At 43.2% G+C, this 14292-nt stretch overlaps 1 protein-coding gene across 4 annotated transcripts in view; it reads right to left on the bottom strand.

Annotated features, from left to right (window-relative positions):
• Nucleotides 1-2373: 2373 nt before the first annotated feature.
• The window catches only part of MMP24 (matrix metallopeptidase 24), a 65059-nt gene continuing 53140 nt past the window's right edge, over nt 2374-14292 (bottom strand). For all 4 annotated transcript variants that reach the window (XM_064521294.1, XM_064521296.1, XM_064521295.1 and 1 more), the window contains 4 exons: nt 9627-9841; nt 8247-8385; nt 6008-6274; nt 2374-4937 (listed from right to left, as the gene is read on the bottom strand). In XM_064521294.1, coding sequence (XP_064377364.1) covers nt 4600-4937; nt 6008-6274; nt 8247-8385; nt 9627-9841 — 959 coding nt within the window. In that variant the 3' untranslated portion in view covers nt 2374-4599. The remainder of the gene's footprint in view (nt 4938-6007; nt 6275-8246; nt 8386-9626; nt 9842-14292) is intronic.

The raw sequence follows: 14292 nt of genomic DNA, 5'->3' as shown, positions 1-14292 counted from the left end.
TTTGACTGCTTTAACGTAGTTTAATTTCCAAAAGCCTTTGTCAGTATCCTTCAGCAGAGACTTTTAAAAAACGGAGTCCCCATGGAGTGAGATGGGAGGTCCCACTGAGGATTAATGACTAATTTATAAGGTAGAAGCAAATGATCCCTGTACAGTGGAGGACCACCTCTGTTCTGACTGTGGTGATTAGTATGTTCCAGCATATTTATAATTCATGTGGAAGACTGGGCCTAATTCACTGCAATTATTCTCAATAGTCAAAAACTGAAAAAATGTAGACTGAGTGCAAATAAGGGTATATAGTGGGCTGCTCCCTGGAGGAGCCAGAAGGGCTGCAACTGCTGTGCTCAAGGTAAATGTGTGCCAGGACTTCCCTCTTGCTGTAGGAATGCCAGACACTGCAGGGCTGTGTGTATCATGCCAAGAACATACTTGTAACTCCGCAGAAGCGCCTCTTGCTTATGTGACTAGAGTCGAATAAGCACTGCTGTTCCTTGCTCTCCTGGGGTGGCAATATGTCATGGTACTGTGTTTCTGGGCAGGATATAAAGACAAGGAACATGACAACCTGTCCATGAAGATGCTTTAACCCTGCTGATGGGAGGCAGACGGAGTCGATGTTTTTCCACCAATCACGTGCTGTGCTTGTGTAGCGTAAGACGGGATCCCAGCAATGAGCTCAGACATGAGAATATAAGGAACTATCCCTTATATGAATGCTGACATTTGTGTCCCGATCCAAGTCACCCCAGGACTGCACAGGCAGACAGCAGAAGGACCTGGACTGAGCAGCTCATCCACTACCCCTGAATACATCTACCTACCTCATTCTACAGCTTCCTTCAGGAGGCGATAATGCCCTTCTTCCTCCTGGGCTCCCTCAGTCCTTGGTAGGTATCTGAACTAAGCAAGCTGGCTGCTAATGGTGACTGTTGCCTCAGGTACAGTGAGGACATAGACTTGCATCTCCATCACCACAAATTCTTGCATGTGGCCTGAGCATTGGCTTTGGGGTGGCTGGTGTTTCCTAGTAGCTTTTGCTGCTTTTTCGCTAGTAACCACAGAGGGCTGAGTTTCTCAGCAACTGAAACACCCATGCATGTTCTCCCTCCACACACATCTACAGGCAGGTTTCAGGCCTGAGTAACTTGATTTTATCCTTGTCTAATTTTGCCTTGAAACCAAACACCTCCTTTACAATATGTACATGTCATTTCAGTTTTCAGGAGGTGAAAATACTTTGGGCTGTTCCCTGACATACAAGGTCTCCTAAATGCCCATGCTTTGGGGCAGGATTTCCTGAGTACACAGAGAGAACTGCAGGAGGGTGCTCTGTCACCCTCACAGCAAAGAAGTTTTTCCTCATATTCAGACAGAACTTCCTGTCTTTCAGTTTGTGCCTGTTGCCTCTTGGCCTGTCACTGGGCACCACTAAAATAGTCTGGCCCCATCCTCTTTATACCCTCCCTTCAGATACTCATACACATCGATAAGATCCCCTCTCAGCCTTCTCTTCTCCAGGCTGAAGAGTCCCAGCTCTCTCAGCCCTTCCTCATATGAGACATGCTCCAGTCCGTTCATCATCTTAGTAGCCCTTCAGTGGACTCGCTCCAGTAGCTCCATGTCTCTTGTATTGGGGAGCCCAGAACTGGACGCAGTACCTCCAGATGCGGCCTCAGCAGGGCTGAGTAGAGGGGGAAGATAACCTCCCTCAACCTGCTGGCAACGCTCTGCCTAATGCACCCCAGGATACCATTGGCTTTCTTGGCCACAAGGGCTCATTGCACGCTCATGGTCAACTTGCTGTCCACCAGGACTCTCAGGTCCTTCTCCACAGAGCTGCTTTTCAGCAGGCCAACCCCCTAGCTGTCCTGGTGCATGCGGTTATTCCTCCCCAGCTGCAGGACCCTGCACTTGCCTTCGCTGAACTTGATGAGGTTCCCCTCTGCCCATCTCTGCAGGCGGTTGAGGTCCCTCTGAATGGCAGCACAGCCCTCTGGGGTATCAGCCACTCCTCCCAGTTTGGTATCATCAGCAAACTTGTTGAGGAGGCACTCTGTCCCTTCATCCAGGTCCTTGATGAAGAAGTTGAATAAGATTGGACCCAGTATTGGCCCCTGGGGAACACCAGTAGCTACAGGCCTCCACCTAGACTTTGTGCCACTGATTACAACCCTCTGAGCTCTGCCATTCAGCTAGTTCTCAGTCCACTCAGTGTCTGCTCATCTAGTCTGTACTTCCTGAGCTTGCCTATAAGGATGTTATGGGAGAGAGTGTCGAAAACCTGAGCTTGTTACTCAGATTTGTATAAGGTTTTGAAGGAAACAAAAGTCTGCCTTCGGACACGAGAGGAAAGAAAAAAAAACCCAGACATTTCTCCGGATTGTAAATTTTGTTTTTGTTGGTTTTTTTTTAATGATGGCTGTTGGAAGTTGCTCAAAGACTTGGGCTGTCACAGCTCCCGAAGAGATGGCAGCATACAGATGAGTTCAACGTACCATGTGGCTGTGGCATTCATAGTGTGCATTCTACCACATATATAGTACACATAGCAACGCACGGAGTAGCGTGTGTGTGTGGGGGTGGTCTAATTAGTAGCTCTGATTTTATTTGGTCCTTTGCACTCCTTCACCCATCATGAGACGCTATCACATTTTTCACCAAAATTCAAAGTTTTGCATCTGCTTACTTCTCAATTATGTTTAAACACAATAAACTGCTTGGCTATGAAAATTAAATATAAAGGACGAAACGCAGTTTGAGACCACACATTATGCAGTCCTAGTGGGCCTCACTAAAAGTATCTATTTGTCTATTTAGCTTTCATCATAGTGATATATTGAGTGATAGTTAGAAATTCAGAATACTAAAAATCTTTCTCTCTCTTCATTTCTCATCATTGTAATACCGAATATTTATAGCATTAATTGTTTGTCAAGAAAATAAAGAGCCTTTGATTTTTCTCATAGCTGACTTTTCATGAAGCTGTACTTTTTGTATATTAACAGGACAGTCAGTGCTTTGTGCTTCCATTGCACTGAATAACATTCAGTTATTGGTAGAGGGCCTACGCTAATCACCTATCCCCTACTGTCACTGTGCAAAGCACTTTATGTGAATGGCACTTCCATACAGGGCTGGACTTCACCATTACATTGCATTACAAGAGATTCTCCTTCCACTCTTTTTATGGTAGGAATACAAGCATCAACAATAAAATGGACTAAGTTTGTGGTTAGGACACAACAGCCTAAACAATTCACAACTGTAAGAGAGAGGAGCAGAAGCTACTGTTGTAGGAAGAGACTTGTGCTCAGTTACTAACTGAAAGTTCAGATAGTTATCTAGCCTTTATCTGCTTCTTGTGCTTCTGTCAAATGTGGCTAGTGATGAACTCTTCTACTGTATGACATGCTTCCCTTGACCTTTGCCAAGTATTTGCATGTGAAGAAGTGAGCAAAAACAAAAACCAAATTTCTAAGTCATACAATGTTTGTAACATCTACAGAGATTGGATTTAGTTTTATGAACAGGCCTAATTCTTACTGTATCTTGACCATTTCAGCAAAATAAAATTACGATCTCACTCCAAACAAACATTTCCATTCTCCTTAAACCCAACAAACAAATTCCACAATCTAGTTACACATGCCACATAACAATAATTCATCTTTTCCCAGCATCTTAACAGGGGCAGAGTGCAGTGTACTCCTATACATATTTTTCACTATATTTGTAACCATCAGTTCATTGTTTCTGGCTGATGGGAGCTTAAAACGGCATCACATGATATTTAAATATCTCTTCCATGAATGGCTCCCAAAACAAAAACATGCATTCCCATGACTGGTTTCTTTAGACCCAATTACTTTGTCTTCTGATTGTCCCAATCTAGGACTTGATGTTACCAGGTAATGTTATGTTGTCTGATTTGGTTCTTCTTGAGCTTCTCCTCTACACTCGGTTACCTCTTGGAGTGCTTAATGGTTCCTTTTGCACTGTGCTGAGTGGCAACGTCGATTAATTATGAATGTACAAAACCTCTGACCAGCAGGTATTGGAAAATCGTATCCAGGTAATTCCCTGGATTTTTGTAATAAACTAAGAAGATCTTTTAGAATGGTTCAGCATCAGAATGCCTTATCATACTGAAGTGTTCCTGTTCATAGATTTCATGATCTTAATTCATTTATGAGACAGCTATTAAAAAAATGAGTCTTGAGGGGTGGTTTAGCTACACTGGAGAATGCTGGGTTTAACAGGGAGCACTGGTGCAGGGCACTGAGGGAAGTTTCCCAGGTCAGTTGAAAAAGTTTGAAGAAAACCTGTCTCGAAGTCTCTCACATTTGCAGAGTGAGCCTGTGGAGAATGGCACACCTAGACTGACACACAACTGAGGCAGTAAGAAGGCAAAAGACTCCACACTGCAAGGCTTCCTGTATTTTTTTCCAGTTTTTCTGCTTCTTTCTGTGCCAGGATGTCCAAAATTTGTAGGTCATTGAAGTAGTTCTGTTTGGTAGGCTTCTGAACGGAATATTTTTTTATTTTTTGTCTGTAGTCCTCATTGGAGCAATGAGTTGAAATGTGCAGCTGGCTGTGTCATACCCATTCCTGGACAGGTCTTTTGTAATATACAACGTTTTGCTGCACCTCTTTGTTTTTAAACTGGAAGATCGTGTACACCAGGACAAGGATACACAGAGACAAAATGCAAGGGATTACAACTGCAATTGCATTTACAGTGCTAGGCACATCATTTATTGTCACCATAATATCCACATCATCGTGGGGGAGGTGTCTGTCTTTGCTTCGTTCAACGTCCTTCTGGTTACAGCCCATCCAGTCTTTGAGGATTGACCTGGGGTAGCCTGGCTCCACACTCAGCCTCTGGTTATCAAACTTCCAGTACTCCTTCCCTTTGTAAAAGTACGTATAAACTAGAAGACAAAACAGAAGATTTCTCACCACACCATTTCCAACTTGATAAGCCGTGTGTGTGTGTGTGTGTGTGTGTGTGTGTGTGTGTGTGTGTGTAAGTTCAGAGCACCTGAAAGGAGGCTGGGAAGATGGTGGCTATTTAGGTAAATAAGACGTTCATCAAGGGCATCAAGGGCAAACACAGCCACACTAAGTCAGTTTTGGAGCTAGGATTTAAAGGAGAAGCCCTAGCCCTGGCTTGTGGGAGTTATGTTGCCAACAGTGCCTCATTTGATCTGCATTGTTCCCCTTGGCCAAGACAAGTTGATGATCATGATTCAAGCTGAGCATAATAAAAACACTAGCCTCAATTTCCCCCCCTGCTGCCCCCAGTTTTAAAGCAGGTGTGCTGCAATAATTTATATTCTACTAAAGCATCTGCAAACGTGTTCCCCATTACAGATCAACACAGTGACAGAATGACAGTGTCTGCCTGGGTGTGATAGAGCTTGGGTGATTACTTATGCGTATGGTTCCTTCCACCCAACCTGAGGGAGCAGATGCTGAATAAGATCAGTCCTTTTGGCCACAGCATCTGCAAGGTTTGGCTTTCATTAAGATTAAAACAGTCTTGTCCTGTTGTTAATAAAAGGCTAGTGGTTTATGCTGCATATTGCCTGAATTACCCCTCACCTTCCCGACAGACGCCAAAACTCCTTTTCTAATCAGTCTCAAGTGATTTGAAAAGAAAAGGGAGGGAGCATTGGGTCACCTGCTTCGAACCTCCTGCTTAGCTGGCTCTTGCTGCAGTCTTCCAGAGGTACTGGAAGACCCAGCCTGACAGCCCTTGTCTCACAGCCCTGCCCCAAAGAGCTGAAATTACAGTAATGTTGTTGAGCAGTCGACAAGGTTTGTGGGTTGGGATGATGGTCAGGAAGAATTACAGACTGCCTGTGCTCACAGGTATCAGGGTGACCTTGGGTTTTCTGAGACCTGATTTCTATCTCAGCACAACTATTTGCAACAACCAAACTCCCCAACCAGGCAAACTATTACCAGTCTAATACTTGTAGTGATTGCAGATACATACAGCCTTCTTTGCTGATAAAAGCTCCCTGTGGAGCCTGAGGGATTCCTCTCCACACAGTGATGGGCTTTGGGTATCCTGGGTCCGTTGCTCGCTTGTCTTCATTGTATCTCCAGTACCTGTCTCCTTTGAAGAAGTAGGTTTTACCTACAGGCTCCCAACGCAAAGCTGTGTCAATGCCTTCCCGGGGAAGACAGCTACCCAGCTCCACAAGACTGTGTGGGTATCCTGGTTCTGCTGTCACTTCTTTAAAAACCCAGTATTTATCACCTAGAGATGAAGGGGAGACACAAACAGATAGATTTGCCTAATTAATAGATGAATCAATAAAAATATAAAATGACCACAACGAACCACAATATGATGAGGACTTCCACAGCTTAACTGTGGGTTATATGAAAAAGCTGCTGCTTCCTGTTTATTTTAATCCTCATACCTCTTGGTTCCATTTGATGTTTCTTAGTTCTTGTTTTGGCAGTGACTTTGAGCAATTGTTCCCATTCACCTTCTCTAGGCTAGACATGATCTTACAGACTTAGCTCATAGCCTCTCTTAATCACCTCTTATTCAGGCTAAGGAGTTCTAGGCTATTTAATTGTTCCTTGTAAGATGTTATTCTATATTTTTGAGCATTCCTGTTGCCTTTCTCTGAACCTTCTCCAGTTTTAATATTTTATTGCGATGTGGGACTGGAACTGCACACATTGTTTCAGACAAACAGGTACTGTGCTTTTGTACAGGGGCATGGTGATGCTTTCCATCCATTCTTCCTTGCTTCCAACTTGCTCTTAAATGACAGGATCATGTTCAGAAACCGTCACAGTGCAAGGAGCTAACATTGGCCTCAGCAGGAGAATGGACATTTTGTCTCTTTAGGAAAAGCACCACCAACAAATTTACCCACCTCCTCAGAAAAGGCAAGTGAGCAGATCATTACCATAGAAGCTCGTGTTGCATCAAGATAATATATGTGATGTGCAACTAACAGCAGTGTTCCCTCCTTAGACCAGATATAAGAAGAGGGACCATAATTAAAAATGACATTGGACTTCCACACAGGCCACAACATGTGCAAGTCAATCCACCATACTGGTGCCTGTCTGACCTCATTGTGAACAACCTCTCTTTACAAATGCTTAATGGACAGTGGCCTACATATTTAACAAGGTTCAAGGCCTGCCTCAAGGATGCTGACTACACCCTTCCCAATATCTCCCCAGCTCTTCTGACCAGGGTGCAAATTTTTCCTCCTTGCTCAGAAATGTGATTTGGGAATGTCCTACCTCTTAAGAGGTCTAACAACCTGCCTGAACATGTTCTGTGAGACAGGTAGGACACTGCCAGCCCCGGAGAAATAGAAATTATTTTGTGTTATCAAATGGAAGCCAACTTTATTAGCTTTATACAGAGAATCTCCTGGCAAGGCCAGCCCCTGCTAAGCAGTATTTTAAGGACTGGCTGTCATACTGGAAAGAGAAAAGCAAAGGAGAACATTCGCATATAGATCAGTCATTATTGGTGAGACCACCAAACATAGTCAAAATGCAATGAGAATATGTGAGAAAAGGCTAGGCTTATTTTAACGTATGCCCTATTTAATGTATTCTTACACAGCCCACCTTTTTATTACAGATTTTGGAGGGGTGTTGCCAGAGCAACCATCTTTCCTAGTACCCCCAGGGCAAAGAAAGTATCCTGCATGACTCAGCTGGGATGGCCAGCAGCCACCATGCAGTTCTGCATGTGGACGGACATTTTTAAGGCTGCAGGGAGTCCTAAGGTTGAACTTTGCAACTCAAAGTACGCAGTGGACTCGTAAGACCCATTTCATAGCAGTCTGTGTCCTGGGAGGGTAGCTCAGCCCCTGAACACGACGGCATAAGAGCTTGCTGTAAAGCTGCAGAAGGCCGTGCAGTCCCAGTGACCTGCGCAGCTCTGCAGGAACCTGCAGCTTAGCCTGCCGCTGATGGGGGTGACAGGGTAGGAAGTAGTAGAAGTACTGCAAAGAGGCAGGGGCTGGCTCTGCTGTGCAAGGAAATGCTGCTAATGGCACTTATTTGCTGTGTCTTTGATTAGAAAATCAAAGTTGGTAAGTTGATGAGTGGTTCAGGAATCTCTGGCTGCTTCAAGTGCCCCCTCGGAAAAGGACAGTGATGCAGCTAACCTGTTTTCACAATCTGTGTCACGAAAGAAGAGTGTGATTTGAGCAGGGATGGTAGGTTTGTATCGAAATATACAGTACCTTTGAAGAAAACAAATTTTCCATCAGACCTCTCATAGGCTGCATCAATCTTTGCGGGGAGGCCTTTCCAGAACTGCTCAATTTGCATGGGATAGCCCTCCTGCACTCGGTTGTTGCGCAGACGCCAGAACCAGCGATCCTGAGAAAAACAGAATGGTTTTGTTCGAGTATTTTTATTTTGCAGTCAAATGAGACTGGGGAGGTCCATCATCGAGCATTACTAATTCCTGTCTAAGCCCCATAACCACAAAGTCCTGGTTCAGATGACAGCTCCAAGCCAGCCTCTAGTGAGGAAAACGCTTCATGGTGCAGCTGGCAGTGTGTTTTCCCAAAAAAAAGGGTGAGAAGTTCATTGCTGGTGCTGTGAAAAAGGGCAGAAAGAAAAGTAGGAAAGGCGAGGAAAGAGGAGCAGGAGGAAGCATTATGAACTTATTTGTGAGTGACCTCTTTGCATGTCTTGCTGCTGCAGTGTCATGCTTGGCTCAGTGTAACTGATGCTCAACTACCAAACCCCAAGACAACCTTTACCATTACCTGCGGAATGAGCAAAGTACTCAATCTCCAAAGGCACAAAGGCAGTTATTAAATAGCCCTTTCGATACTACACAAGATTGTTAGTTAAATAGTCATAGTAGATGCTCAGGGAGGAGTAAGAGCAGGGCAAGATCATGTGATACTTCTCTCAAATACTGTCCCAGACTTCAGCTATTTCCAGTTCAGGCATTTTCTGCAACTGGCAGGGTTTGTCCACTTAGTGACCTTCAATATGTCCCTGTCCACATTCATACCCCACTGGGCAGAGGGCAAGGTACAGGTATTTTGGGGGTGGGACCACTGTCTCTTATATTCAAGGTGCTCTGATAGGTAGGTTATTGAGCAAACAACCTCTCTTTCCTCCCTAGCTGTAGTTTATGAGCAAGGTTGACTCAAACGCCCCGAAAGCTTCAGCTAGGTTGAGTGCTATGAATCCCCAATAAAAGAGCATGCTCTCTGAAGCCCAGGATTTGGTGTGTGCCATCTACGGAACGAATGAGGCTTAATCCCCATTCTGTTATTGGCATTGCCTTCTGGCTTTGCAGGTGACTCCCTTCTTGTCTTGATGGCATCTGAACTCTCTGCTAATTCAGCTGGTTCACTTTTTGGTGCACAGGCTGCTTGGGCATTTTGTTTAGCTTGTGAATCCCATCAGGCAGTGCGGTGCACTGTTTATAAATATTACAAATCCAATCTGCTTACACTTCCTGCTAACATTACTCATTCACTAGCTTCAGGGGAACAGAGTTATTTTTAGGGACATTTCAAATCTTACTGTAACTACCTTAAATTTTTATTTTTCTTTCCCAGTGGAAAGCCTCATGGTTAAGTCAGAATTCTTAGTACCTTGAAAACAAACATTTCTCCTCTAAAGAGAGCCACAGTGTTGAAGTTGCCATCACAGATGTTCGGTTTTGTGCCTGGAGGAGATGGCCTATCACCCAGAGGAGGACTAGGAGGTCTTGGCTGCCTCTCGTGTTTTCTTTCTGAAGTAGAATGAATTCTGCGAACAGGAAGAGTTGGTAAAGGCCTAGTTGGCTCCAGTGGCTCAACAGGTGGACCTAGAAGTGAAAAGAAAATTGTTTAGCCAGGTGGACAACTTTGGATTTTTTGTGCTTCTCCCTTAGGTTTTAAAAGTCTACAGGCTGGATAAATAGCCTTGTGAATGATTTATATATTCCTTATGTACTATATACACATAAGAATACATTCCCTTGAAATGGGAAGCATAATGAGATGCGTCCACATGTGAAAGATGTTCCAAAATAGATGAGTGATAAAAACTGAAAAGGAGTCAGTAAGTCTTTGTAGGTCTTCCCAAGGAGTCTGGAGATAAAGGAAAGGAGGAGACACACCAAATACAGTCCCAACACTGCAATATAAGGGCAACTGCATGGAGAATTTAGGAATCAGAAAGCAATTACTTTATTACAGTTCTATCACTAAACTTTACTCTTAGAATACTAAGGGAACTCTAAAGTGATAAGGGACTTTGTTCTCATTCAAATGATGGCACCTCCCCAAGCACAGCATCCTGAAGAACCACCTAGAAAACTGATATTCACAAATGACAGTACTGCAATTCCCTGAAATTGCAAAGCAATTCCCTTTTGATCCTGACCCAGCTTAGCTCTGAGATGTGACAAGGCTGCAGGAATCTAAAGAGCTATAAAAATATATGTGGCTGATACCTGGAGCAGAAGTCTACTTTTAAACTGACTCTGCCATAGGAGTTTGCCATTTTGTTAACAATAAGTGATAAAATCCGGAACAAACCAAATAAAGAGAATCACAGTAAGATTTCGTGTTGTTTCTCAGAGAAGGTCACAAGTTAGCACGACAAGAAGCTGAAGGCTACTACAGGGCAAAGATTTTGGGAAGTTTTATATTTGATGTAATCAAATGGTATTTAATTGTTTATTGACATGAGTTATGGTTTCCATCTTTTTCTGAACAGTGCTTTTTAAGATGCTATATAAAGAGATTGCGGGAAAACCTCCACCAGTGGGCAGAATAGGGACGGACTTTCATGGTTGTTGGTGCTCTTTGGGGTTCAACAGCACTACTGATGTGCTTCAAACCAGCTGATGTTATTTTACACTTGCACTGGACTAGGATCATGCTCCCAGGCAGCTGAAGGGGAGTTATCCTGTTGTGGATGATTGTCTCACCATACCCAGAGAAGTAAGACTGTAGATAACCATGGAATCTAGACACCTATGGCATTAGAAGAGGAGTTTTGCATATATACATTTTGAGCTATGGTGCCTAAAATGATGGTTAGGTGCACAAGTACGCATGTCATCTTAGCCTATACCTATTACATTTTCCAAGGGTTCCTGTAATGAATGAGTACTTAACAAGTTCTAGAAGAGTGGTTGAGATCAGTGAAAATCATCACAGATAGTAACAAAGAAGTCATCACATTTAATTCTTATTAGGATTATAACATTAAGAATATTGTTGGTAGGTTTCATGGATGTTCTGCACATAAGGTACCATTTAGATAACATAATATAGTCCAACTTCCTGTATAATCAGGCCAAAAATGTCCACCAGCAAATCCTGTGATGAGCCTAGTGTTTCTGGTACAGATGCAGCACATTTTCCAGGAAGAGACACCCCGTTTAGGCTTAAAGATTTCAAGCAATAGAAAATCCTCTGTAATGCTCAGTAAATTGTTCCAGTCATTAAGCCACATCATTGCTAAACTCATTATGCATTATGTTGAGCCATCTGCAATTTTTATTAGCAGCTATTTTTATTTACTTTTATTCCAGAGCTTTGATAAAAGGCTTTGAATACAGCTCACAGAAATCCTTTAGATGAGGATTCCCTGTTGATAATTACTCTTGGAAAGCTATCAGCTAACTTGTCTACATTAAATGCATAAAAATATTGCATGGACTTTGCACATTTTTCATCCCTTTTAATCTCAACCGTGCAATGCCCAGTATCTTAGCAGGCCATAAAGTTCTTTAAAATAAAATTCCCAAACTGTGATACTTCTGTCTGTGAATTTCCCAAAATGGTATGCAACACAGCTCTCCAGACACTGCCTCCCATAGGAGCAACAGGGCTAGAGCCCTGTTAGCTGGTCAGTGAGGGTGCATCTACATTAGTGTTTTAGTTCACATCAGGAGTGTCCGTTTGAAGAGAATCTCTCAGTCATTTACAATCTTTTTGGATGAAGCTATACTAGAAGATGCACTTCCAGAGCACATCTAGTATACTGTAGCTGCAAATGGGCATCATAGGACAAGGCTGGAGATAGATAGTCCAAAGTAACCCCCCCTTATGCATACAGTGTGGATGTCAAGTCCTCAGCACTCCCCTTAACACCATCCCTAAATGCTGCTGTATCTACAGACGTGCTACTATTATTCCTGGTAATAGCTATGGATATTGTTTTGCTAATACAGACACAGGCAATGTGTCATCGTGTGAAGCACACAGGCTGTGTTCTGTCATCCTCTCCCATAAGCTGCACACTGGCTGCTAGTTGAAGGACGGGCACTTCTGGTTCAGGCTGGAAAGCTAGTTGAGGGAGGATTGAGTTGTTACGGGGAGGGGGATACGCTTTAGAGGAAGGAATGAGAATGGGGAAGGAGGTCCCAGGCAGATCATATACATATATATAGAAAACCTGGTTTGCACAGAGGGGAAAATGGGGAAGTGGGAGCATGGTGTTCAGATCCTGCTTTGGCAAGTTAAAAGGGGCAGGAAACTGGAAGCCTGTAACGGCTGTCAAAAATGGTACTTGACCCTGGTGATAGTACCTGAAAAAGTTAAGTTCGAAAACCAGTGATTTAAATGCTCGATGAAGACAGGAAATGCTTGCCCTAAGCAAAGGTCAGTCTTGGCAGGGACCTAAGCAAGGAAGCAATAATCAGTGACTAATTGCGCACAGCAGCCCTCTCGTTAAACAGCAGTGTGATCCTTTGTGCTCTTGTGCTGCCATCTACATGGCTTCAAGTTGCTGTGTTTTGTAAATAAGGTTGTGCACTCTGGTATTGAAGTATCTCTAACATAGGTCCTACATGACAGGCTTCCTTGCCAACAGGCTAACTCAGGGCTCATCTTTCTAAATGAAATTATTGAGTGATGCTGCAGAAGCACATGACAGAAGTGTAGTTGTTCTTCTCCCCCCACTGCACGAAGCTAACACTAGTGTGCACTGACCACAGTGCCATTCTTCTGCTATAAAGAGATCAGTCTCTTCGGTGGTCAGTTTAATTGATCTCATGGATCATTTTCATAAGACAGCTATTCAGTAATTTGCACAAGACCGTCACCAGTTCCAGCATGAAGTGTATGCCTGAGCTTGGGTAATGTGTTGCAAGAGGTAGCTAGAAGCAAATTTGCAAAATGAGCATAAGGAGGGCTCCAAGAAGCACTGTTGCCTTTAGACAGGGTGACTTGCACAGCAATCTGCAATGCAAAGAGGAGCACATGCTGTAGGAGGGAACTGTCTGGTAGGGATCCAAGAAGTCGCTATGTATTATGTATTCAAACTGCTAGGTGGAAGAACACATAGTGAGAAAGGGAGGGATTGCCCAGTCTGTGCTGTTCTGCTTCTCAGACACAGCAAATGGACAGAGATATTCACATCGACGGCAATTATGGCTTATCAGAAATAAAAAGCCCAAAACTTCACACTTTGAGAGCAGAGGAAAGCAAGAACATAATTTTTCAGAGAAGACCATAAGCAGTTAGAAGAAAACATGAAATTAAAACCATTTATCTCTTTTAAAGGAAAAAGGGGTGAGAGAGGAAGAATATCTAAACACAATAACAATAAATGTGTCCAATGGGTCACAAAGAGAAATTATCTGATACCAAGGTGCAGCATAGGGAATACAGAATTGTGATCATAGCCAAGAATCTCATGTAACATGAGATATTAAAAATTCACTGAATTAAAGATAAAGTTGCTTGTAGGGTGTGTAATTCCAGTTCACAGAGATATCTAAACTAAAATTCAGTCTAATTTTAGATAAGTATCTCCAAATGGTTAGAACAGCTGAATTGTAAAGGAAAGGATCAAAACTGTAACAAAAAAGAACAGATATTAAATGGGCTAAAACTACAGAAGTACAGGAAACTAGAAAATCAGGCTATTCAGGAATGGGATACCATGGTTCAGTGTATATGCTTGTGACAAGTACCATGAAAAGCAGAAAGGTAGTAAGAAACAATCTCTTTTTGTCATTTCACAGGCTCATAGCACTTCATGAGCCCTAACATGTCACTGAAAGAGACTGTGGTAAACTTGTGAGGGAGAATCAAAGTCATACACATTGAGATCATGACAGTGTAAATCAGAAAAGATTCAGGTGAACGAGAGATCTGCATGAACTGAAGCACTTGCTAGAGCAGTGGGAAGAGAACGCAAGTCACTACTAAGAAGAGAAGCTGGGCCACCAAAAGTATTCACTGTCTGCAAGGGCCAAAATAGTTCTGGTATATTAGCCTGAAGGAGGTATCTGAAGGAGGTACTCTGAAGGCAGTG

The sequence above is a fragment of the Dromaius novaehollandiae genome, chromosome 16 (genome assembly GCF_036370855.1).
Source record: "Dromaius novaehollandiae isolate bDroNov1 chromosome 16, bDroNov1.hap1, whole genome shotgun sequence".
NCBI classification, from domain to species: domain Eukaryota; kingdom Metazoa; phylum Chordata; class Aves; order Casuariiformes; family Dromaiidae; genus Dromaius; species Dromaius novaehollandiae.
This window is presented reverse-complemented; position numbering and strand designations above follow the sequence as displayed.